This window comes from Rhinoraja longicauda, chromosome 30, assembly GCF_053455715.1.
Source record: "Rhinoraja longicauda isolate Sanriku21f chromosome 30, sRhiLon1.1, whole genome shotgun sequence".
In the NCBI taxonomy this organism is placed as follows: domain Eukaryota; kingdom Metazoa; phylum Chordata; class Chondrichthyes; order Rajiformes; family Arhynchobatidae; genus Rhinoraja; species Rhinoraja longicauda.
Genome location: NC_135982.1, coordinates 12,863,601 through 12,890,112, shown reverse-complemented (window position 1 = coordinate 12,890,112; position 26,512 = coordinate 12,863,601). Strand labels below are relative to the sequence as shown.

At 41.3% G+C, this 26,512-nt stretch overlaps 1 protein-coding gene across 12 annotated transcripts in view; it reads right to left on the bottom strand.

Annotated features, from left to right (window-relative positions):
* The window catches only part of cdk11b (cyclin dependent kinase 11B), a 45,932-nt gene extending 20,310 nt beyond the window's left edge, over nucleotides 1-25,622 (bottom strand). For 2 of the 12 annotated variants that reach the window (XM_078425460.1, XM_078425464.1), the window contains exons 1-8: nucleotides 25,546-25,622; nucleotides 24,253-24,461; nucleotides 19,453-19,500; nucleotides 17,590-17,719; nucleotides 9,467-9,582; nucleotides 7,692-7,816; nucleotides 3,820-3,970; nucleotides 494-657 (exon numbers count right to left, since the gene is read on the bottom strand). In XM_078425460.1, the coding sequence (XP_078281586.1) occupies nucleotides 494-657; nucleotides 3,820-3,970; nucleotides 7,692-7,816; nucleotides 9,467-9,582; nucleotides 17,590-17,700 (667 nt within the window). In that variant the 5' untranslated portion in view covers nucleotides 17,701-17,719; nucleotides 19,453-19,500; nucleotides 24,253-24,461; nucleotides 25,546-25,622. Of the gene's footprint in view, nucleotides 1-493; nucleotides 658-3,203; nucleotides 3,343-3,819; nucleotides 3,971-7,691; nucleotides 7,817-9,466; nucleotides 9,583-17,589; nucleotides 17,720-19,020; nucleotides 19,094-19,452; nucleotides 19,501-24,252; nucleotides 24,462-25,545 lie in introns of those variants that run through there. The other 10 variants (XM_078425465.1, XM_078425472.1, XM_078425461.1 and 7 more) reach the window with 9 other exon arrangements.
* Between the last annotated feature and the right edge of the window lie 890 nt (nucleotides 25,623-26,512).

Here is a 26,512-nt window from a genome sequence, read left to right as displayed (position 1 = left end):
CTTTAAGTGATCATCATGAACGGGTTCAGGTTACATCTAGCTGAAGCTCAAAGTTGTGCATCTGGCCAAATAAGGGTCAAAGATTGTAATTCACATTGCTGCAGATGCTAGAAATCTGAAACAAAAGCAGAAGCTGCTGCACGACAACTGCAATGGGAAACACCGACGCATTCCCATTCAAATCTCTGTTTACAGCACCTTATTGTAAAAACCAAGGAAGTAAGGGAGCAATCCAGTCACCAGGTTTTCAGGAGCAACGCCAGCTACCGTGGCAGAGAAGCAGGGAATCTGTGATGGAAGGCCAATGCGAGGGTTAACACACTGAGCAATGTGGAGAGTAATTATCCGTTGCGCTTTTTTAATAAGCATATCATCAACGCATGGTCCATATAGATAGATAAATGCAAATACATTAACTTTATCTTAAATAAAGCACCTGTCCTGCACCTAATCCTGTAAAGGCCACCAGGCCTGGGTGTTTTAAACTAAATACCTTCCCTCCTGATATCACGCTCCTTTCGCCTTTCCTCAGCTCGTCTTTCACGCTCTTTTAGTTCCCATTGATCTTTTTGCAGTTGTTCCCTCTCCCTCATTCTCCTTTCCCGTTCCCTCTGACGCTCAAGTTGCTCAAGGCGGTCCCTGGAAGATTCATAAGCACTGTCAATATACAAAAGCAATCCAAAACTCAAGTGGTGTTTTTACAGATCACATGTAGCAGCTCACAATCACATCCTGCCTCACTCACTCTGCTGGTATCTATAAGTTTGCATGTGTCTATTAAAAAAAAAAAAAGACAATCCATCTGTAGAATTCAACAAATATATTTCCATGCATGCTAATAATTGTCAAACCAAAACCAAATATGGATGGCTGTCAATCAGTTTTTAGAAGATCATTACTGCAGGCTATATCTTACAAATTCAGTTTGACAATAATTTTATGGGCCAGAAACCTTCATGTAATACAGGACTAAAGCCTGCAATGTCACAAGTTTGTGACACTGCCAGCATTGTTTCTTCCATTTTGACACAGAGCTAGTAGATGCCCACCCTGCCAACACAGTGCGTGAATTGAGTTCACAGTGAGGTTCCTTAATGACCTGATGGATCGGGCACAAATGAAGCTTCTATCTCACTGCCCATACCACATCATGCTGCAGCTTGTTGGTAATTTGCCATCTCCAAATGCCTGGTTCTTGTCACAAAGATTGCTTTTCTCCTGACTTCCAAGCATTTGGGGAGTGCAGGGGACTATTGTATTGGAAAGCAGCCAATTGGGATGGCACAGTGGTAGAGTTGCTGCCTTACAGTCCAGAGACCTGGGTTTGATCCTGACTATGGGTACTGTCTGTACGGAGTTTGTACCTTCTCCCTGTGGGTGTTGGGTTTCCTCACACACTCCAAAGACGTACAGGTTTGTAGGTTAACTAGCTTTGGTAAAAATTGTAAACTGTCCCTAGTGTGTAGGATAGTGCTGGTGCACAGGGTGATCCCTGGTCGGCGCGGACTCTGTGGGCCAAAAGGCCTGTTTCCGCACCGAATCTCTAAAGTCTAAAGTGGACAAAATGGTGGAATTTAAGTTGAAAAAGAAGCTTTTAAATTTGAGATGACAGTACAGGATAATACTTAGGTCAGTGAGGACATGGTGGACAGCACATGGGACTCCTTTCTGATGGGTGAAAGGAGGGGCCTGGACACTAGATATTAAATTCCAGTGGCGAGAGCACACTGAACATCTGCTGACCAGTCCACTTGATTTATATTGTCCCACCTCTGACACTGAAGATACTCAGCGCACAGCAGCAGACTAATCATTGAACATTTCGCTCAACCTGACGTCGGGTGGGGAGAGAGCAGCCAAATTATGCCCGCTTATTTAAAAAATGACAAAGAGCAACCTCATTACTCTTCCCTTAACATGAACAATTAAAGAAGTAATTGCCTGTCAGCTTCAGCTATGCCACTTGACAAATTAAGAGACTTAACAAAAAAAAGTTGAAAATATTTGACCCGTAAAAACAGACAGAATATTTCCCAAAAACCCATCAACACTTCAGCCACTGCCTTTAATTAATAAAGCATAATTTCTGATTAATTTGTCTGTGCCATTATTAAGCATCCATTTTTAAAGTACACCTGATGTTATTTGTCTATTCAACCCCTTGATGTAGTTAAAAAAGGAATTCTAACGTAGAACAACATAGCAAAACCTCATTGTTTGCAAATGCATAAATTAATTATTTTTATTTTAAAAACAACAGAAGAAATATGTCCAGGTTCCCCTCGGAAATATGACTTAAACAAGAGCAATTTTGAAATAATGATTCTCCCAGATATTAACTAAATTACATAACCAGACCATGGTTGTTGGGCAGAATCACAGATCTGGCCTTAGCATGGTTGGTGGAAAGATACAAAACTGAATGCTGAACACATTGGCCGATAGAGTGATGTGTGCTTTAAGGGGCATGATAAGATCAATGGGCATTACCACAATGGCTGTTATTGGCCAATTGGGAGTTGGAACATCAAATCGGATGAGATTTAAACTCATTTAAAGTATGCAGTTTTTGCAATTTTTTTTGTGTTTTGAGATGTCTGCAGACACATGCAACATGTCCTGGTTTAGATTTGTTTACATTGTGTAATCTTTAGACTTCAGTACCGAAAGACTTTTGAACATAATTGAAATAGAGTACTACTTTTCTGTCGTATTCTCAGATTTAAAATAGTTTCTAAATATTAAATAATTCAGCTTGAACAGCCCATACTTCTTTAAGCCAGAGCATTTGCAGAGCCAAAGGACTATGTGCAAACTAGTTTTTAGTATTGTTCTATCCTTTCCTATCATTCCTAGTTCCATTCTTATTTCTGCAACTTTAGCCAAGTCTGCAACAGCTTCTCTTTTCACACATGCGCATTGCCTCTGGTATCTTCTAAAGTGCTGTACCATCTCTAAACACCTCTGCCTCTCTTTACTACCTTGAGATGTTGCTTAAAGCTTACTCTGTGAAGCTCCTTGGGACTGCTCGCTATATTGTTCCATGAGTGAGAGATGGAATTAATATATTTCAACTTTGCTTAGCCAATCGCTGTGTGTTGAAAACATCCTTACTTCAGTTCAAGCTCCAAGTGGGGCTGAGCTGCTAAGGGTTAATCTACTACCGTGCTAGTGCAGGATTACTCCAGGCCATAGGCACTAACCTGTATTTTAACTGCTGTGCTGAAGCCTTATTCAACTTTGTCCGATGCAGGCCACAGTCCCATTGTTTCAAGTATGAAACTTGTTGAAATAAATTTCTTATCCAGCCTTGTTGCAATTCATATGTTCTATACTGCCCATCTATGTGGAGGTGACATGTACATTAAACCCATTTATACCTTTTTACTTACAGATGCTGCCTTTACTTCAGAGTATGTATGAACTACATATATCAAACAAAATCACATCTTCTGCATTGACTACGATGTTTAAACCTCACCATTTAAAGATTTATAGCCCAGGTTTCCCATCACAAGCCAATAGGTGTCATTTTAATAAGCTTTGTTGTCAGTTACGAAATGCTTTTGTCTGGTAATGCCATATCAACAGATACTGTGTAACTTGTTACACTAGTTAAAAGGATTTTTAATCACTGAGCACAGAACAATCAAGCAGAACCTTTAAAAAACATAAAAGCAAGTAATCTGATCTCTGTACTACTAGTTAAGAAAACAAAACTAAAACTGTCATGTTTTCCATAGATTGTATTGACATTTTTTTTTAATCATTATATATGCTTAACAGCTGCTAGCCCAAATAAAAATTATTTTCCTTCACCTTTCTCTTCTGGAATGTTCTCTGGCAAGTTCTCTCCGTTTCTGCCTTTCCCGTTCTCTACGTGCCTTATCTTGCTCCTCTCGCTGCCGTTTCCTTCGCTCATGTTCCCTCTCTTTCTCCTTATCTTTCTCCTTTCCTCTCATGTGTTTTCCTGTTTACAAATATTTGCATGTTTGAATGTTAATTAAGACTAATACGAATGATTTGTAAATTAAAACCCACTTAAATGGAATCATTCTGAATGTTTTGTATCAGAATCTTGCTGTCACTGGGTGTCACATACAGAAGTACTCACCAGAATCCCCAGGAGGTTTAAGTGTTTGTTTTACATTCACACTCACCCACATTGCTTCATGCAATACGATCCGCCATCTTGTAATCTTGTAACAGATGCAGAAACAAGCTAATCAGACCCCAGGGCCTGAAATTGTTGATTGTAACAAATGGATCACCTCAGCTTCATGTTTGGAGAGGAGGAAGGAATTCAGTCTGCCTTAAGAGAGCCTACTTCACTCCTACCACAAACATTAATTGGCTATAAAATACTCCATTAATCTCAGTTTTTTAATTGACCAAGCCTCACCTTTTCTTGATATTTTTGTTGGGGAAATTTTTCTTCTTTTTTATCTTCTGTGTGATGTGATTCCAAACAACAACCTTAAAAGGCATTGCTTTAAGTTTAGGGTTATTTATCTTTGTTTTGGACTGCCCCATCCTACCATATCCTTCAATCATCTTAAACACCTTAGTTAAATCAGTTCTTTATTTATTCTAAAGAGAAAATAATTGCAAGCTGTGTACAATCAATTTAACCGTTTTAATTATTACGAGTAGAATTAACAGATTACATACTAATGGCACCCGCCAGTTCATGAGCTTACATTTTCACCATGTGAGGAACGTTATGAGAATGAGAGCGGGACATCACATCTAACCTGTTTTCCCATCCCTTCACCACCAGTTGGATGACATTGGGCATTATGTGTACATGATCAAGTTTACTATATGAAACATAATTAAAGAAGTTGGTGCTTACCCTCGCAACTTTAATTCCTGCCATTACAGATATTTATTCACATCTAGTCTGAAAAACTTTGATGACGTGATAGTTACCTACTTTGCAGAAAAGCTATGGCGAGAAGACTAGAACTCAGAGAAAGAGAAAGCAATACTTTGGACAATTAAGGACTGGCAAATTTCAAATGTTAATCAGTTGGATATTTCGCTATGGAATTATTGAAAATGAGAGGGGCGGGACATATAATTACACTGGAAACGCACAGATTAAGAAGTGTAATGAATTACTAGTGGTCAAAATTGGAAAAGGTTATCAAATACTGAGAAAAGTAAAAGAAAACATTACAGAAGCACTGACCGCCATCTTTCAAATATCTTTACAATGTAAGGTTCTGATAGAGCAAAAGTAAAGTGCTGGTGGAATTCAGCAGGCCAGGCAACATCTGTAGAGGGAAATGGACAGTTGACATTTAGGGTCTGGACTCGTCTTCAGTTTGTCTTCAAACTTTGTTGAGTTTAAAGGGTTTGATCTAAAATGTCATATGTCCATTCTCTCCACAGATGCTGCCTGATCCGCTGAGTTCCTTCAGCACTTTGTTTTTTTGCTCAAGATTCCAGCATCTGCAGTCTCATGTCCCCAGGGTTCTGATAGATGCATCAAGAGTTTCCAATACTTAAAAAGAAAGAAAAAGCCATGAATCAGCTGCCATAAATCAACAATCCAGAGACCATGATTCTGATTTTAAAAATATCATTTCCTATTTGGAGAATTTTGTTAGGAAAGGTGCATCATGACTGACCTTTTTTTTCAACAAACAATATACGAGGCACTCATTGAGAAAGTAGGTTGCGATGAAAATGAATTTTCGAAGAGTGTTGTGTTGGAGTTGTTTTGGTAAATTAAGCATGGCACCTAAAGTGCGATGTGATAGCATAAATAATAAATAGAGATTTTTCAATCTACAGGAATAGAAACGGTAATGATTCATTGTTGGAACAGATGATATTCTTAACTACTGATAAAGAAAAGGCTTGGGGAATGCAGTATCAAAATTTAGCAAAAGGCAGTTTATGGAATTTTAGCGACAGGCAATTAAATTGGAAAAGACGCCAGAAAATTAATACAGAGAAATGTGATGCGTCACTTGAATGGTTAGATGAATGGCAAACATATGTTGCATGGCAGATCTTCAAAAAAAATGTAGAAGCAACAGAGAGAGCATTTCAAATATACCTTTTTTTCTTACCATAGGAAGTTAATAAAGCTGTTCAAAAGAATTTTATAAATACAGAATGCGGAGTAAATACGGAGTATTTCATGCCAAGCTTGTACAAAACATTGATTAGGAGAACATTGTGTGACCACTAATCCAGAAAGAAAATTATTTATTATTTTTGATATCAATTGAATTAGCTCCTCAAAAACATCCTGGCACCATGGGACTGTTTAAGCTATAACTTTTAACGTCTCACTGACTATTCCCAATAGTCTTCAGTGAATCCTATACCTTGGTACAGATAACTGACTGGTCTAGTTTCAAAACTTACTTTAACATGTTACACATTCAGAAAACATTCACAAACCTCATTATACCCTGGGTATTAATAGGCCGCCTAAATATATCACTGAGAGCCTTACCAATTTCTTGAAGATTTTAAAGTTAATTTCATCTGCCTTAAGTGCCCTGAAAACATTAAATTCTCTGAGTTTCTTCATAACAGTCCTCGTTTCCCATGATTCATTTCTGTTGTAAAGAATTCATTTCACACTTTGGCCAGTTTGTAATCCCTGAACAATTTTCATCCAAATATCCCCAAGGATATTCACAATCCCTTTGCTTTACACAGAGTACATACAGAGTTTTGCGAATTTCTCTGTTATCTCGGTTATCCTTCTATCACCCAATAAACATTTCAGCTAACCTCAATTTACTTTTGATTTATCAGCACTTGGATGTGTATAGAACTTTATTTATTTAGCCACAGGACTTTAGACCTCTAGGTTGTCTCTTTCTTTGTATGCTTCATTTTTCCTCACACACATAAAAGTGGCCTATGAAATTCCAACTTTATTCAGTTCCACTATTTATCAATCATCAGATAAACTTGTTTCCCCAAAATCTTACACTTCTGTTTTATTTTCCTTCCTGTATAATCTTTTATAGAATGTTAACAGAAAGCACACTATCAAAGTATTTACTAGTGTATGATTGGGTGCTCTTATCTTATCAGGTAATTATTCACTTTATTTAACATGCATTCTAATATCTACATTCCAATTATTCTTGACTGTGCATCTATCAAATTTTACATCTTATCTTTTTTTCTTTTTTTTTATGTACAGGATTTATCCATTGTTTTAAAGACTGTTGCATTACATTCATCCTTTCCCATACCTGAAACATTAGCATTTGCTAATTTAGTTGTTCTAATCAGCAGTTACTATTCTTATCACCTCTTCACTCGCATCTCGTATCTTTGTTTTTCTCTTGGTGCATTAGGTTTACCTAACAAAGTGCCTGTAATCCTCTGCTACATGTTCCCTTATACACATGCCTTTGAGATGCCAATAGTTGGCAGTGAAACAAAATCTCATGGTTAATATGAATTCACATTTGCATTTTCCTAAACCTAATCAGTTATGTTCTCGTTTGCATATAAAGTCTTTATCAAATTAATCTTTCCCATCCTATCTTAATGAATACCCAGATGTTGACTTGCATTGGTTCTGAACTGCTTCAGAATTAAAAAAAATTCTAATTGATTTCAGAACGAGACAATGAACATTAATCTCAAAGACAACTGACACACACATTTCACACAACGTAAATCTGCATTCTATTGATATCTCTCACCTTCAGCTGATCTACTTCGATGCCTTCGTTTCTCCTTTCTCCTCTCCTCTTTTCTGTGGTGAGATTTTTCTTTTTTGGAGGTTTGTTGAGGAGGTTTAATTGCCAAAGAATCATCCTCCTCACCTCTAGATGGTTTTTAAAAAAGGACATGTTAGCAATGTTATTCAAACTAACCAACTTCATTTGCAAACAGTATAGTAGAGAGAATACAAACAAATGAATTAGGATCGGGATTGTGCCATGTGGCCCCTTCAGTTCGCACCGTCATTTATTAAGGTTAAGGTTTGACTGTAACCTCAACTTTCCATCTATCCCAGTAACCTTTCATCTGATTGCTGAGCAAGAATCTCTCTGCGGATGCCTTTAAAATATTCAAAAACTCTGCCTCAATTACACTGAGGAAGAGAGTTCCAAAAACTAAATATTGAAAAGAAATTTTGCCTCATCTCTGCCTTAAGTGGGAAACCCCCTGTTGACCCCAAGATCTAGATTCTCCACAAAAGCAAACATTTCCCCCACATCCAACCTTGCAGGTCTCATCTTTCCATGTTTCAGGGGATGCGAAACTAATCTATCCGTCTTTTCCTCACAAGACAACCTGCCCATGACGAATCGTGGTTGTGCAAACCTAATTTGGACTGCTCCCACACTTTAACCTGCTTGATTAAATAGTAATGCCAATAATGTATAGAATACTCAAGATGACCTCAAAAATGACCCGTCACTGTTTGAAATTTGTAGCTTCTGTACTTTGTCAAGGAAATTTGAAGACAACTCATGTGATGCTAAATGTGTGTATTGCTGCATAGTTTGCTCTAAATTCCACATGAAAAAATGTAAATTACATTAATGTATTTTTATAATGGTGCCTGCCAGTTTGTCATAAAATCCTAAAAAACTTTACCACAATGATTTATTTTTGGAGTGCAGCGGTGGTTATGTTGAGAATTCATGCTGCAATAGTTAGAGATTTGGTTTTATATCTCTCCATACTACAGGGAAAAAGGAAGCCCTTTCAAATGACCAAATGGGTGGCACAGCAGAAGAGTAGCTGCCTTCCAGCGCTTGCAGCACCGGAGAATTGGGTTCAATTCTGACCACAGGAGCTGGTTGTATGGAGTTTGCATGTTTTCCCCATGACCGCGTAGGTTTTGTCTGCGATCTTCGGTTTTCTTCCCACACTCCAAAGACGTAAAGGTTTGAGGGTTAATTGGCTTGGTATGTGTAAATTGTCCCTGGTATGTGTAGGATGGTGTTAATGTGTGGGGATCGCTGGTCGGTGCTGACTCGGTGGGCCGAACGGCCTGTTTCCGAGTTTTATCTCTAAACTAAACTAAACCAAACCAATTTCTGTAGAACCTTCCTCATTGGTGTTTGGAGAAGAGGGCTCCGATGTGTCTGGAAACAAAATTAACCTAGTCGGTGGACGAGTCAGAAATCTGGAAAATGTCTATTACCTAGTACTCAAAATAGGTCACGTTTCCCAAACACATTACAGTGAGACAAGAAAGGATGCCAATTAAGTATCCTCGTTTATCTGTTTTAAGTAGAGTGAAGTTTCACAACAGGATTATAAAACATTTCGCAAAATCGGAAACTACCACAAAATGTTAAAGAATGGATTAGAAGAGTAACCAACTCGTGAAGGGTCTACATGAAAGCCAATGACTTCTTTCAGCGATCTGCAAAAGAAATTATTTAATCTTAATTTTTTCTTTTAAACAGACATTCGCATTGGGACCACAAAGAAAAAGTTTGTTAAATTAGAAACACACCGATCTTCTATTGATCCTTCTCGTCTGTGCGGTGAATTGCGTATGGTTATCTCCATCTTGTGTTCTTGAAGCTCTCCTTCCTCCAGTGAGTCTCGCTTAGAATCCCTGTCATCCAACTGAGATGTACAAAAATAGAATGGTAATTCTGAACCGGTCCACTGCTCAGCAATAGTTTAGATTTCATAAATTATCTATGTCATTTTCCTCATGCCCCAACAGATGTTCTTACGACATACTCTTCATCGTCCCTTCTGCTGATCACCTTCCCCTCAGTTCTTATCATTATAACCACAGTTTTGAGAATGCAAGGCTTAGAAAGAAAACTAAATGGAAAATAATGGTGTACATAAGTCGTACACCTCAACATACTTGATACCAGGGGTTTAATGGATTTCTTAGCACCATAGGTAACAATGCAGAGCTGCAGCTCCCTTCGAGGCCAACATTCTGCAGCTCAAAGTGTTAAGAGGAGTTTTCAAATTGACAATAAACCTTTCATTTAAAACAATAGCAGTTGCTGAAAAAAAGGATTAATTTCCCTCCATCAACACTGCAAACTGCAATATTTTTCTCATAAACTACATCATGTTGGATGCAAACTATGATTGTGATCACTCTTTGTTTTTTGTTTTTTAATGGGACTGACAAATTGAAACAGTAAAAGGACTCCACTGCGGTACATACAAAATATTCTTCACAATTTATTTACTGATACTTTTGGCACCTTAAGAACAGAGGTTATCATTATCAAAACATTGCAATGCTTATATTTCACAATTACACATTTTTACAATTATCTACAAGGATCAAAGTATGCAAAGTCTTTGTATTTGTGGAGTGCTTTCACCCAGTAAACTATAAAATAAGCCCAGAGTTTGAGGTTGATTAAAATCCAATGTTCAGGGCAACATTGTTTCTATATTATGACATACAGAATATTATCTACTAAAATAAAATGGCTTCTGATCCAATGGTAAACAAGGCAACTGGCAGCAATTTCATTAAGTTCTCTGTGTCGGTGGAAAGAAACAATTGGGTATCCGAGTTAGAAAACGCAAGCCAAATATTGAAACAGTAGTCTACACTTAGACTGACTGAGCTGCAAAATATTGTTTAGATACGGTCAGAAAGGAGAAAATCAACAAAATTAGACATAAAACATTGGAGTAACTCAGCGGGTCAGGCAGCAGGTTTGGAGAATATGGTTAGGTGACATTTCAGGTCAGGACCTATCCCTGTTCTCCAGAGATAAGCCTGACCCACCGAGTTACTCCAGCATTTTGTGTCTTTTTTTTGTAAACCAGCATCTGCAGTTCCTTGATTTTCCTGAGCAAATCAACAGTTTGGAGGCAAATACCACAGAGATCCAGGAAACAGTGAGAATCTGTGCCAGATTGCTATGTTTCAAATGATTTAAATGCTTGCAATTTATCCTGGACCAGCCACATCAAAAGGTATGGCCAAGAAAGCACATCAACGCCTCTGCTTTCTTAAAGGCTTAAAAAGTTTGGAATATCTCCAATTACTCTCACCAACTTCTACAGATGCACAGCAGAAAGTATCTTTTTGGGATGCATCATGGCTTGGTATGGGAACAGCTCCATCCAAGACTGCAAGAAATTGCAGAGAGATGTGGATGTAACCCAGACCATCACACATACTTGTATCCCTTCCATTGACTCCATCTGCGCTTCACACTGCCTCGGCAAGGCCGCCAGCATAATCAAGGACAGGTCTCATCCCATCAGGGAGGAGATACAGAAGTTTGAAAACGCATACCTCCAGATTCAGGAACAGCTTCTTCCCAGCTGTATCGGGCAACTGAACAGTCCTCTCATCAGCTAGAGTGCGGTCCTGACTTCCCATCTACCTCATTGGAGACCTTTGAACTTTCTTTAATCGGACATTATCAGACTTCAATGTTGTATCTTTACACTAAACATTTATCCTTCATCTTTCCACTGTGGGCGGATTGATTGCATTCATGTATAGTCTTTTTCATGACTGGATATCATGCAAACAAAAGCTTTTAACTGTACATGTGACAAAAGTAATAAAATAAACTCCCAACCCAACTTCTGCAGACTCCCCGCTTCCTCAACACTACCTGCCCTTCCACGCAGCTTTGTAACATCCGCAAACTTGGCCACAAAGCTATCAATTCCATCATCCAGATGTGGACATGGGTCAAAGAGCCTCTTTCCCTGCTGTATAACTATGACCAGAACAAGAGCTGAGGGAGGCTAAAGATCCTGAGAAGGATTGATAAGGCAGATTCTAGAAACTCTGGAAAGAGATCAACCATTTCTAACCAAGATGCGATGTTCAGAATTCTCTAACCAAGCTGTACTTGTGCATGACTTAATTCTACTCATGTACAGTAGGATATGTCTGGATACTAGACCAACAAGGTTTTTCACTTATCTCAGTACACATGACAATTATAAACCAATACCATTATATTGCCAGTCATGTCGATTCAAACAGACAACAAATATATTGTAAAACTCATCATCTGCCCCACAGCCCCAAGCCCTAGTAGTTCCCTCAAAGCGCAGAGGGAAAAATGGTCCCAGGGAGAGACTGAGACAGGATGGGGTTTTGGGGGGGGGGGGGGGGGGAGGGAGGTGGGCCCCAAGAGATGAATGTGATGAGTGGAACCCAGAAGCAGTAGCTAAAAATGAGTGAAACTTAGAGGGCGAGCACGATTTCAAAGAAGACAGCCATAAGGACAAGCTATAGGATTGAGAGAAGATAGACATTAGACTTCCTGTGACATTAAAAGGTGCAGAGTGAGAAAACGTGTGAGGCAGGACTGGGCCAGATATTTTCACATTCTATTCATGGCTGATCTGATCATCAGCCTTGGTTTTGCTTTCTTCTTTTATCCCAATAAACTTTGATTCCACAACAGTCCAAATATCTCTGTCTTGAATAACATAAATGACTAAACATCCTCAGCTCTTGGCAGCCGAGGATTACAAACACGTACTATTCCTGCAAAAGCAATTGCTTCTCATTACTTAAAAATTATCTGATTTTCAATTTTTTTTTACCAAAACAGATCTTACATTTTTTTCCACATCTGCCATGTCTTTTAATCTCCGTTTATCATCTTGTCAACCATGTTATCCCCCAGCTTAAAAATATCAGTAAACATGGATTAATCACATCTGGTTACACATCCAAATGAGCCCCAAGTCCCACAGCACCTCAGTAATCTTCTGTCTCCCAACCCAAAATTAATCTGCATTTTGTTCCAATGTTTTCGAGTTGAGCATTCCTTAACCACACAGTATAATACCTCCGATTCCACAGGTTCTAATTTTGTTCAATAACCTCGGAGGCCACCTTATTAAAGCCATCTGGCCACATCCCCTTATTCACACTTCACAATTCTCTTCGTTATGAACTCTAAAATTTCAAACATGATTTTTCTTTCATAAATCCTCCGCCCAGTAACAATTCTGCATTCCCCAATACTGGAACCTCACAATGAGAATTTTGTCTTTCAAAGCCTCTCATTTCTTGACATTTAACAATATACTACTGGATTAAGAATATACTACTGGATTAGGGCGGCACGGTGGCGCAGCGGTAGAGTTGCTGCCTTACAGCGAATGCAGCGCCGGAGACTCAGGTTCGATACTGACTACGGACAAACGCCGTCTGTACGGAGTTTGTACGTTCTCCCCGTGACCTGCGTGGGTTTTCTCCGAGATCTTCGGTTTCCTCCCACACTCCAAAGACGTACAGGTATGTAGGTTAATTGACTGGGTAAATGTTAAAATTGTCCCTAGCGTGTGTAGGATAGTGTTAATGTGCGGGGATCGCTGGGCGGCGCGGACTCGGTGGGCCGAAAGGCCCGTTTCCACACTGTATCTCTAAATCTAAAAAATCTAAGATGAAACTGAATTCACCCAATTATCTCTTACAGCCAAGCCTTGTAAGGAATTCCTACAATTTGAATGTCAGACATGCTAACATTCATGCTCTTCCTCAGTAATCAATAAATCACTGAGTCATTAAGTGCAGGTCTGGAGTTATCCAAGCCAAACAGGCCCTTCAGAAAATTAAACGGCACCCTTCCCAAAGAACAATGGTATGCAAGATTACAAAAATATATATACAACTTTTTAAATGAATTAATCCCACTGCATTAATTTCCACATACCTCGACTCCATCCTATCCCCACCCGGTCCAATCGCTCCCTACCTATCTATGTCCAAGACATCTCACACGCCTTTCGTCTCTTCAATGACTTCCGTTTTCCAGGCCCCCACTTCCTCATCTTTACTATGGATGTTCAGTCACTCTACACCTCCATCCCCCACCAGGACGGTTTAAAAGCCCTCCGTTTCTTCCTCAATCGCAGAACGAGCCACTTTCCCTCTACCAACACTATCCTCTGCCGAGCAGAGCTCGTCTTTACTCATAACAACCTCTCCTTCGACTCCTTCCACTTCCTCCAAATCCAAGGCGTAGCTATGGACACTTGTATGGGCCCCATCTCTGTCGGACAATTTAGATTTAGATATACAGCGCGGAAACAGGCCTTTCAGCGATCCACACACATTAACACTATCCTACACACACTATCCTACACACACAATTTTTACATTTGCTCAGCCAATTAACCTACATACCTGTACGTCTTTGGAGTGTGGGAGGAAACCGAAGATCTCGGAGAAAACCCACGCAGGTCACAGGGAGAACGTACAAACTCCGTACAGACGGCGCCCGCAGTCAGGATCGAACCCGAGTCTCCGGCGCTGCTTTTGCTGTAAGGCAGCAACTCTACCGCTGCGCCACCGTGCCGCCATACACGGACAATCCCTGTTCCATGTGTACATGGGCCCTATCCCAAAACTCTATCTCCAGTACAATGATGACTGCATTGGTGTAACCTCCTGCACCTATGCAGAACTCACTGACTTCATTAACTTTACTATTAATCCATCCTGCACTTAAATTTACTTGGACCATCTCCTAACCGATTCTTGATCTCACCGTCTCCATCACAGGAGATAGACTATCGACTGACATTTAATATAAAACCACTGACTCCCACAGCTAGCTAGACTACAATTCTTCCCACCCTGCTTCCTGTAAAAACTCTATCCCCTACTCCCAATTCCTCCATCTACACCGCATCTGCGTCCAAGATGAGGAGTTCCATACCAGGAACATCTGAAATGCCCTCATTCTTTAGGGTTCCCCTGATAGATGAGGCCCTCACTAGGGTCTCCTCGATATCCCGCAGCTCCACTCTTACTCTCCCTCCCCTCAGTCGCAACAGGGACAGAGTACGGCTAGTTCTCACCCAATCAGCCGTCGCATACAGCCTCCGGCATTTTCGCAACCTCCAACGGGTTACCACCCCTAGCCACATCTTCCCATCTCCATCCCTTTCCGCACAGACCATTCCCTCCGCAGCTCCCTGGTTAACCCGTCCCTTCCCACTCAAACCACCCCCTCCCCGGGTACTTCCCTCTGCAACCGCAGGAGATGTAACACCTATCCCTATACCTTCCCCCTCGACTCCGTCCAAGGACCCTGACAGTCTTTTCAGGTGAGGCAGAGGTTCACTTGCACCTCCTCTAACCTCAGTCTGAAGAAGGGTCTTGACCTGAAACGTCACCCATTCCTTCTATCTAGAGATACTGCCTGTCCCGCTGAGTTACTCCAGCATTTTGAATCTATCTTCAGGTTAAACCAGCATCTGCAGTTCCTTCCTACACAAGATTACCTTTGTAGTCAGTTTCCCGTGGTAGACTACAATGACCAGATTAAATTAAACTTTAATTTCTAAATTCAAAATAATTAGACATGAACATCCTGCTACTACTCCACTGGAAAAATGCAACTTTTAAATCAGAGAAATTACTTTTGTCCAAGAGACTATTCCATATATTTTTTCTGATATAAAAAAAGTTGGAATTCAACATGATCATTTGGAGCACACCACTGAAAAATGACCATCTCTAAATGCTTTTTAGATTTTTCTATCCACCCACACATAATGCAAAGCAGTATATGGTTTATAATGTCCTACATCATAAAAAGCCCCTTTGGCCCAGGTCGACCATGCCAACCAAGATGGTGGTCTCGTGTTCACATTTGACCCATATCTCTCTCCACTTTTCCTGTCCATGTGCCTGTCCAAATGTGCTTTAGATGTTATTGTCCGCCTCAATTATTATTCTGGCGGCACTTTCCATAGACTCACTACCCTGTGTGAAACCGTTGCCCCTCACATCCCTTTTAAATCTTTCCCCTCTCACCGTGAACCTAGATGCCCTCTAGTTTTTAATTCCCCTTTTGTGGAAGAAAGACCGTGTGTATTCATCTTATCTTTGCCCCCTCTTGATTTTGGAAACCTTAGCACTCGTTCCAGCTTTCCTATAGTAGGTGACCAAAGCTGTCCACAATACTCCGTGCAGGCTCAACAACGTTTTTTACAACTGCAAAATAACTCCCCATCTCCTGTAATCGATGACCTGCCAGCTTACCAAATGCATTTTTTACCATGCTATCTACATGTGATACCACTGCCAAGAAGCTCTGTACTAATACTCTTGTGTCCCTGACCTACAACACACCCCCAGGGACCTACCTCTCATTGTGAAAGTCCCAAGCTGTTTTGACTTCCGAATTTGCAACTTATCCCACTGACCAGAATTGAAAACACCATTTGCCATTCCTGGGTCCACTTGCCCTGTTGATCAAGATCCTCCATTGTCAGTGAGGCCCAGCGCAAATTGGATGAACAGCACCTCATATTTTGCTCGGGTAGCTTACACCCCAGCGGTATGAACAATGACTTCTTGAACTTCAAGTAGCCCTTGCTTTCCCTCTCTCTCCATCCGCTCCCCCTTCCCATTTCTCCCACCAGTCTTACTGTCTCTGACTACATTCTATCTCTGTACCGCCCACTCCCCCGACATCAGTCTGAAGAAGGGTCTCGACCCGAAACGTCACCCATTCCTTCTCTCCAGAGATGCTGCCTGTCCCGCTGAGTTACTCCAGCATTTTGTGTTTACCCTTTGTGATTTTTGCCAAGTTCCCTCATTGTCTATGATACAACCTATTTTAGTGTCATCTGTAATGTTTTAGTAATGTTTAGAAGCCCACAATTCACCCAAATGTTCTATCATCCACTTTCAGTACGATTCTGCCATTTTTCAATCCACAATTAGCAGCCTCACCTCATGAATCAATGACAATAAATGCCTTTGTTAAGAAGGAGTTTGAATGTTGGTGGCACGAGCTGAAGACCAGAAGTCTTCAACTACAGAAGTCAAGATTAAACTTAAATTCCTGTTGCAAGCATATGGAAGTAGTGTCAGGTGAAATAATCCAAGATTGTAAAGAATGCAGTAAGCTATAACTCTATCTGAGTTTTGATAAATGTTTTAGCAAGCTTTCTGGGCACACATGCATTAGGCAGTGGGAAGAACACAAATTGCTGCATCTTCCAATTCATAACACAGTCAATCAGTAAGGTTCAATTAGTGGACTCTTTGATGTGGTGAAATCATGCTTGACAACTATGATTTCAGGCAGTATTTTCAAAGACTTTTGCAATTACAAGGAATGTAGGATGGAGATAAAGATTCAACAATCAGGGCTCCTTTTTGTTTCATTAGTTCAGTGATATTCACTGACATTTTATCCCAATCAGTCTCTTACTTCAAACTACTCCCAAGAACAATCCCACGCGCTGCATCTGAATGATGAATTGCAAGTCTGTACCCATGAGTCTCCTCACACTGAGCTTCTAATTTCAAGCATGTCAATCTGGAGAGAAGGACAACTAAAGATCCATCCATTGATCTATTAAACTATAACTTGATAAAGTACCTGCACAGTCAGAGTTGACGCAATTTCCCAACAGCCACTTATATCAGACGGAAAAAGGCTAAACCAAAACTCAGGCCAATATCACTGGCAGACAGCTAGCAAAGATTAACAGAAATAGGACACTCGTGGTTCTGAGGCGAGTAGGGTGTTACTGGCTTTGGTTGAAAACTGGAATTAAAGATTGAGTTATTAATCCAAGCAATGCAACAAAACCACACTCACTAAGGTATACTAAAAGTTGACAGGATTTACTACTTACATTTTTTAAACGTTTCACATCAACCTTTTCCTCCTGTTCTTTTCGTCGTTTCTTTTCCTGCAAAATTTCTTCAAGAGTTTTTACTTTCCAGTTATCCTTTTCATCTCCCATTGGTACAGACCACACTGAGCTAAAACACAATCAGTTACAGGCTAGTCATTAGGTTAGAAGAGACGTAATGACTTTGTCTCAACCTTCTCATGCTGGACTTCACACAATATATAGATGCAGGTCACTTCCATCTGCTAAACGCTGTGCAGATATGTTCCTTTCCCTGCAAATGAAGTACAACCTGAAATTCTCAAACTTCTTCTCAATCTTACTGGCGGCTACACTTGAGAAGCTATTTGCAAAAATAATCTTCAAGACAACTTATACTATTGAAGAGATAGCTATTCCACACTGCCAGAAACTGGGTTAGATCTGAGAAAGACACTAAAGATCTGTTGCTTAGCATTACTTAGTTGAATATCGAAGAACCTTTTTGGTAAACTATACCAAACACCTTCACAACAATGTTTCATCTTCAATTTATGACACATTGTTGTTATATTCATCTGTAAAATTGGACAAAGTCCAGAAATTCAAAAATAATAAAATGATCCAGTGTTCATAAGCTCTATTATTGTTAACAACTATCATTTATTTTCCCAGATAGCAGCTCAATATACTTTTAGACAAGAAATCATTTTAAAAAATGACACAATTTGAATTTAGGCAAATAAAATCAAGCTATTTAGATAAATACTAGATAGATATAAGATAGATACTATTTGTTGCTTTACTGCAAGAATCAAGTCACACAGGTAGATGTAAAATAAAAAATAATATCAATGTATTGTTAATCAAAATGCTGCCTAGGTGCATTTTGAACAAGCATCATATACATACTAAGTTCCATGATAGCTCTTCGATAGTACGGAGATGAAATTATTACTGCAGTACAGTGGAGTCCTTTTATTGTCACTTTCAATTTGCCATCTTAAAGAAGTGACAATAAAAATGGGTATTGTTTTCCTTTGAGAAAATATTAAATACTTATAGAAACTGTAATAAAGAAATTACATTGTAAATTTGGGGTGCCCCTCATGATCAAATCTAGCAGGTTGACTTCTGAAGAATAGAAAACCACTCTGAAACCGCAAAATCAATAGAAATCAAGAATCACTTTTTGCAGTAACTGGTACTGTTGTGGTGAGTAACCTTGTTCCACCATCCAGAAAGAATTGTAAATACTAGGTATGCTTGGAAACAGCACAACAAAATTACTGCAAACTTACAAATGTACATGCATATATTGGACAATTTAACAAAATACACACATTTTGGAATTAATTGGACTCTTTTTACATTGTGTGATTTCACTGTTTGTTTTATAATCTTATTTCCTGACCAGCCTTGCCGCCTCAAAACAATACATAATGTAATGACCAGAATTAATGCTTGGTCTGAACAAATCTCCCATTCAAGATTGTCTTTCCTTGTTCCTTGGTATGCAGTTAACCTGTATTGACAAAAAAAAAACAATAAAGCCTATGTGAACATTTGTGTAGAAACTAAAGAGTTGGCAGGAATTGACAATAAAAAAAGGCAGTATTTTTAGACTAAAAAATCAACTAAATTTCCAACTCGTGGACACAAAACAGCGTGTTGAGAAAGGTTTGGACTCCACTGTACTTCCAACAACACAGTTACAGACAATTTAAAGGAAAACTGCACAATAGAGATTTCTAGCGTACAAGATCTATATTCAAATCCAAATATTAATTCTAATTTTGTTGCAATGAATACAACTTTTATCAGTAGAAAAATGCTAAGGAAATGGATGTTGCTACAATCCCATTAAAGTGACTTCACACTTACAAATGAACTCCTGCTCCAAGAGAACGGGGAATGTTTTTAGACAGCCCACTGAAAGAGAAAAGTACAAGAGTTATACCATTTCTATCCTTGACAGTAAAATCAATCCATTCATTTTACATCATTTACTAGGGCAACTGCTTCGATTTTTACTTCAATACACATTTACAGAAATATCAAGTTAAAGATGAGTCGCGTTACAGATATAAACATTTCTACTTAAACAGTACAATACACAAGGCTCCATTCAGATGCAACCAAGCCGTGACAATAATAAATTAAACTCAAATTTGACTCATTGCAAACAAGTGACATTTTTATTGCAATTTATGACAATTTTTAGACATTGTGATTCATTTTTATCAAGAGTTGCCAATGTATTTATAAACTATCTCCATTCTGAAATCAAAGAATGATTCCATAGTTTATTGGCCACCATTAATAAATTTGTTTATATATTTAATGTAAAATTTTGACCATTACATGCCATATGCAGGAATGGTTTTATTTCTGCATCAGAAAATATTAATACTGGACTGATAAAAGAAAAGAGCATGACACGATTTTTGTGATTACATGACTGCCTGAAAAGGATATGTATTTCACTTTATCATGTTAAGGACTGTACACGATACTAGAACAGAGATCATCTTACTATTTGCCTTTGGCTAAGAGACTTGTTTTGAAAAGCCTCCGGGCACATTATTAACAAGTAAAATTGCATGAACAAAGTTTTTAGTTTTATGCTACATACTGTCAACACAAATTAACTTACATTCTAATTTCTGCACCTTAACAAAATGACATTGTGCACCTACTAAAATAGCACAGTACACATTAATCTGCAGTAGATCTAGTTCCTTGCAAAGAACTTCATGGAACCTAGAACAGTACAGCACAGGAACAGGCCCTTTGGCCCACAATGTCCGTGCCAAACATGATGCCAAATTAAACTAATCTCCTCAGTCTGCACGTGATCCATATCCCTTCGCCCCCTGCATAGACAATAGACAATAGGTGCAGGAGGAGGCCATTCAAGCCCTTCGAGCCAGCACCGCCATTCAATGCGATCATGGCTGATCACTCTCAATCAATACCCCGTTCCTGCCTTCTCCCCATACCCCCTCACTCCGCTATCCTTAAGAGCTCTATCCAGCTCTCTCTTGAAAGCATCCAACGAACTGGCCTCCACTGCCTTCTGAGGCAGAGAATTCCACACCTTCACCACTCTCTGACTGAAAAAGTTCTTCCTCATCTCCGTTCTAAATGGCCTACCCCTTATTCTTAAACTGTGGCCCCTTGTTCTGGGCTCCCCCAACATTGGGAACATGTTTCCTGCCTCTAATGTGTCCAATCCCCTAATTATCTTATGTTTCAATAAGATCCCCCCTCATCCTTCTAAATTCCAGTGTATACAAGCCTAATTGCTCCAGCCTTTCAACATACGACAGTCCCGCCATTCCGGGAATTAACCTAGTGAACCTACGCTGCACGTAGCCATGTGCCTATCTAAAAACCTCAAACGCCTTTACCATATCTGCTTCCATCACCACCCCCAGCAATGCGTTCCAGACACCCCACACACCTCCTTTAAACGTTTCCCGTATTGCCTTAGAACAATGCAGGAGGCAGGAAACATGTTCCCAATGTGTTAGAGGCAGGAAACATGTTCCCAATGTTGGGGGAGTGTAGAACAAGGGGCCACAGTTTAAGAATAAGAGGTAGGCCATTTAGAACTGAGATGAGGAAAAACTTTTTCAGTCAGAGAGTTGTGAATCTGTGGAATTCTCTGCCTCAGAAGGCAGTGGAGGCCAATTCTCTGAATGCATTCAAGAGAGCTGGATAGAGCTCTTAAGGATAGCGGAGTCAGGGGGTATGGGGAGAAGGCAGGAACGGGGGTACTGATTGAGAATGATCAGCCATGATCACATTGAATGGCGGTGCTGGCTCGAAGGGCCGAATGGCCTCCTCCTGCACCTATTGTCTAATGCCCTCTCGTCCTTGATATTTCCACTCTGAGAAAAAAGTTCTGATTTTCTACCCTATCTATGCCTCTTAATGTTACATATTACTATCAGGTCTCCTCTCAATCTCTGATGCTGCAGAAAGAGCAATGCAAATTAATTAAACTTCTCCTTATAGTGAAATCCCACCTATTCCAGGCAGCATCCTGGTGAACCTCTTCTGCATACTCCCCAAAGCCTCCACATCCTTCTTATAACAGGATGACCTGAACTGCATACAATACTTCAAACGTAGCTAAACCAAAGTCGCATAAATATTCAATGATAGACACAGCAAGACAGGCAACAGAGAAGGAATGGGTGATGTTTCGGATAGAGACCCTTCTTCAGACAGAAGGGTCTCGACCCAAAGCGTCACCCATTCCTTCTTTCCAGAGATGCTGCCTGTCCCGCTGAGTTACTCCAGCTTTTTGTGTCTATCTTCGGTTTAAACCAGCATCTGCAGTTCCTTCTTACACAATTATATTCAATGTCCCGACTAAAAAAGACATGCATATCATATGCCTTTTTTACCACTCCATCTGCTTGTGTTGCCACTTTTGGAGTTATGGACTTGGACCCCAATATCTCTCTGTACATTAATGCTGTTAAGGGTCTTGCCGTTAACTGTATACCTTCCCCATATAGTTGGCCTCCCATTGTGCAACACATCATACTTGCTCAGGTTAATTTCCAATTGCTATTTCTCCACCCGTTTTTGTAGCTGATCTATATCCTACTGTATACTTTGACAGCCTTCCTCACTAGCCACAATTGCACCAATTTTGGTGTCATCTGCAAACTTACTAATCAACCCATCTTCATTTATGTTCAAGTCGTTTATATATATCACAAACAGAAATTCCAACACAGATCCCTGCAAACTACACTGGTAGACCTCCAGCCAGAATAACTTCTGAATCCAAACAACTAAATCACTGTAAATCCCATGAATTTTAATCATCTGATCAGCCTACAGTGAGCAACTTTATCAATTGGCTTACTAAAATCCACGTAGCCCCACCCTCATCGATCACCTTTGTCACCTTCTAAAAATATTAAATGAAGTTCATAAAGCATTACCTGCTGAAGACAAAGCCATGCTGACTATCCCTAATTAGCCCACTCTCTCCCAAATACAAATAAATCCTATCCTGGATAATCCTCTGCAATAGCTTCCCTACCATTCACCTGACGCTCACCAGCTCTACTTCTCTGGACAATCACTACTTCTTTTCTTAAACAAAGGAACACGTTGGTTACTCTCCAATCCTCTGGGATCTCACCTGTAGCTAGAGAAGATACAAAGATTGTCATCTAGGCCTCTTCAATCTCCACCCTTGCTGCTCTCAAAAATCTGGGAGAGATCCCATGTGCCCCTGGGGATTTATCCACCTTAATGCTCTTCAAGACCCCAACACCACCTTATCCGTGGTCTTAAACTGGTCTTGCATGTTAGTATTCTCTACAGATATCTCACTGTCCTTTATGAATATAGATGTAAAGTACTCTTTAAGTGCCTTGCCTACATCCACCGACACCAAGCATAAATTCCCTCCTTCACAATTTAGTGGCCCCTTCGTTCTCTTTGGATATCCTCGTTTTTACATATATAGAGCTTTGGGACTTTCTTTAATCTGACTCGCCTATGAGATTACATAGCCCCTTCTGTCTCTTCTAGTTGCCCACGAGTTATTTCCTCCTTGCTTTATATTACTCAATGGCCTTGTCAGATTTTGTCTTTCTAAACGTTACGTACACTTCAGTTTTCTTTATGACCAAATTTCCAAGCTCTTTGGTCATCCATCATTCCATTACCTTGCCACCCTTATCCGTCCTCCTTACTAGAACATGCCAGTCCTGAACTCTGATCAACAAATAACTTTCTAAAGCAGAACACCTCTCTTTGCAAACAAAGATCACAATGATATGTCATTCATAGCTAACAAAGCATGAATGAATCAATCGCTGTTTTCAAATACTTGCAAAGGAACTGCTTAAGCAATGATTTGATTACCAAAGTTTGCTTATCGCAGCTAAGACAAGAAACAACAAAATAAGATCATTGCTCCTAATTCTTCCTGTAAAGCACAGATAGAAGGAAGGTAGACACAAAATGCTGGAGTAACTCAGCGGGACAGGCAACATCTCAGGAGAGGAATGGGTGACGTTTCAGGTCGAGACCCTTCTTCAGACTGATGTCAGGGAGTGGCCACCTTCTCCCCTGACATCAGTCTGAAGAAGGGTCTCAACCCCAAACGTCACCCATTCCTCTCCAGTGATGCTGCCTGTCCCACTGAGTTACTCCAGCATTTTGTGTCTGCCTTCGATTTAAACCAGCATCTGCAGGTCTTTCCTGCACAGATAGAAGGAAACCAGGTCTAAACCTATTTTGACTCAGTGTCAATACCCATTGCCATCACATAACCTTGCAGGTTCACATATGGGAAGGTTATTTGATTACAATGTATACAGGGCCCTTTCACAGTCAACAATTGGCTCAGTTTTTAAAAAAAGATACCAAGTGCTGGAGTAACTCAGCGGGTCAGGCAGCATCTCTAGAGAACATGGATAGGTGACATTTTGGGTTGGGACCTTACAGCCAGAAGAAACTTCTCCCATCCGTGTTTTCCGAGATGCTGCATGGTTACTCCAGCACTTTGTGTCGTTTGTCGTAAACCAGCATCTGCAGTCGTAAAATAAGCACTGGCCTGTTTCTAAATCTGCCTCCTTTTTAATGTAGAAACAAAGAACTGCAGATGCTAGTAGATACAGAAAAGGACTCAAAGTGCTGGTGTACCTCAGTAGATCAGGAAGAGACTAGACCCAAAAACATCAACTCCATGTTCTCCAGAAATGCTGCCTGAAGGTTCTCGACCCGAAATGTCACCCATTCCTTCTTTCCAGAGATGTTGCCTGTCCCGCGAAGTTACTCCTGTTTTTTTGGGTCTATGCTGCCTGACCTCCTCAGTTATGCCAGCGCTAAGTCCTCTTGGCTCAGTTTGAAACCTGGACTCATCAAAAACATAGGTTCACAACTGGTTTCCCAGTAACAAATAGTTAACTTGTCAATCTTATGCTTCCTACATTATTTACATGACGAAGGGATGGCACCAAAAGGATAAATGCTGCATTTGAAGTATCTCCAAACTTTTTCTCCTGTGCCCACTTTGGAAAGATTTGCATTTGTTGCTCCACAATCACTCCTAAGGCTCTGTTCTAATTGAAAACAATGAATAAAATGTATTTGCTATTATGACTGTGTCTTGTTCTAAACTGCTACTGGTGGGGAGCAAGTGTTGGTGAAAAGTTGGGGAGGGACCCCAAGATCAGTTAACCACTGAAGCTTTCACGTCCAGCGGGATATCCCGAAACAATGTATAATCAAATCGCCGTTGAAATAATGGCCACTCTAACAACGTGGTGCTCCCACAGCGCGACCCCCGGCCCTGCGACGCTCCCTCGGCGCCGGATTCCCAGCCTTGCGGCGCTTCCTCAACCCCTGTGAGAGGCGCATCGGAGCCCAGACCGTTAGGACTGCGGCGGTCGGCGCCAGTGACAGCGGTGGTTGAGGGCGGGTAGGCCCGGGGCCGGGGTCTGGGACAGGGAGACAGACAGCAGGGCAGAGGCCGCGAACAGAGTGAGGTCCATGGGGCCGTCGCCCGCCCGCCAACTCCCCCGGCTCCAGCCCCCGCTCACCTTGTCCCGCACACACCCGCTCCTCACCCTCCGGCTCCGCCGCCCGGCACAGGCCCCCTGTCCCCTGGCTCCAGGTTCCCTCGGCACCTGGTCCCTGATCCCCCCGCTCTCCTGGTCCTCCCCGGTCCCTGGTCCCCCTCACAGGCCCCCGCTCACCTGGTCCCCCCTGCCCCTGGTTCCCCCCTGCCACCCCCCCAGTCCTCGCTCACCTGGTCCCCCCTGCCCCCGCTCACCCGGTCCTCGCTCACCCGGCCCCCCCGCTCACCCGGCCCCCCCGCTCACCCGGCCCCCCGCTCATCCGGCCCCCCGCTCATCCGGCCCCCCACTCACCCAAGCCCCCCGCTCACATGGTCCCCCCTGCCCATGGTCCCCCTTGCCCCGGGTCCTCGCTCACCTGGTCCCCGCTCACCTGGTCCCCACACACCAGGCACCCGCACCTCGGCCGCCGCGACGCCGCTGCAACGCCTCACTTCCGGCGCGACGAGATCCCCGCGCATGCGCTGAGAGTTGTGGGAAGGAGACAGACAACAGGTCCATGGGCCTGCGCTGAGAGTTGTGGGAAGGAGACAGACAACAGGTCCATGTTGCGTTTGAGGCAACAGAAGTTATGAAGCTGCTACTGCTTCCTCTGTTGTCGTTCGCCTGACCGAGGTCAGTTGACAGGGCTCACCACGGGGAGGTCGACAACATGAGCCCCGAGTCAGACACAAAAAGCTGAGTGCAACAGTGCTGCACTCAGCGGGACAGGCAGCATCTCTGGAGAGAAGGAGTGGGTGACGTTTCGGGTCGAGACCCTTCTTCAGACTGGTTAGGGATAAGGGAAACGAGAGATAAAGAACATTGAATGAAAGAAGTGCAAAAACGTAACGAAATCACTACTCTGCTCACTCCGACCTGCGCGAGATAACCACTTAGGCGTTTGCGCAGTAATCAACCAGAACCAGAAAAACAAAACAGACCCCTAGTAAGCTGTTTGTAGGGTGAAAATTAGGAGCTAGTTTGACTTGGGTGGAGGAGGGATAGAGAGAGAGGGAATGCCGGGGCGACCTGAAGGGAGAGAAATAAATATTCATACCTCTGGGCTGTAAGCTGCCCAAGCGAAATGTGAGATGCTGCTCCTCCAATTTGCGTTTTAGCCTCACTCTGACAGAAAGGTCTGTGTAGGAATGGGAAGGAGAATTAAAGTGTTAAACAACTTGGAGATCAGGTTGGTTCAGGTGGACTGTGCAAAGGTGTTCAGTGAAATGATGGCCCAGTCTACATTTGGACTTGCTGATTTGTAAGAGTCCATAATGGATAGAGTAGATGAGGTTGGAGGAGGTGCAATTGAACCCAAGGACTGTCAGGATCCCTGGGCAGAG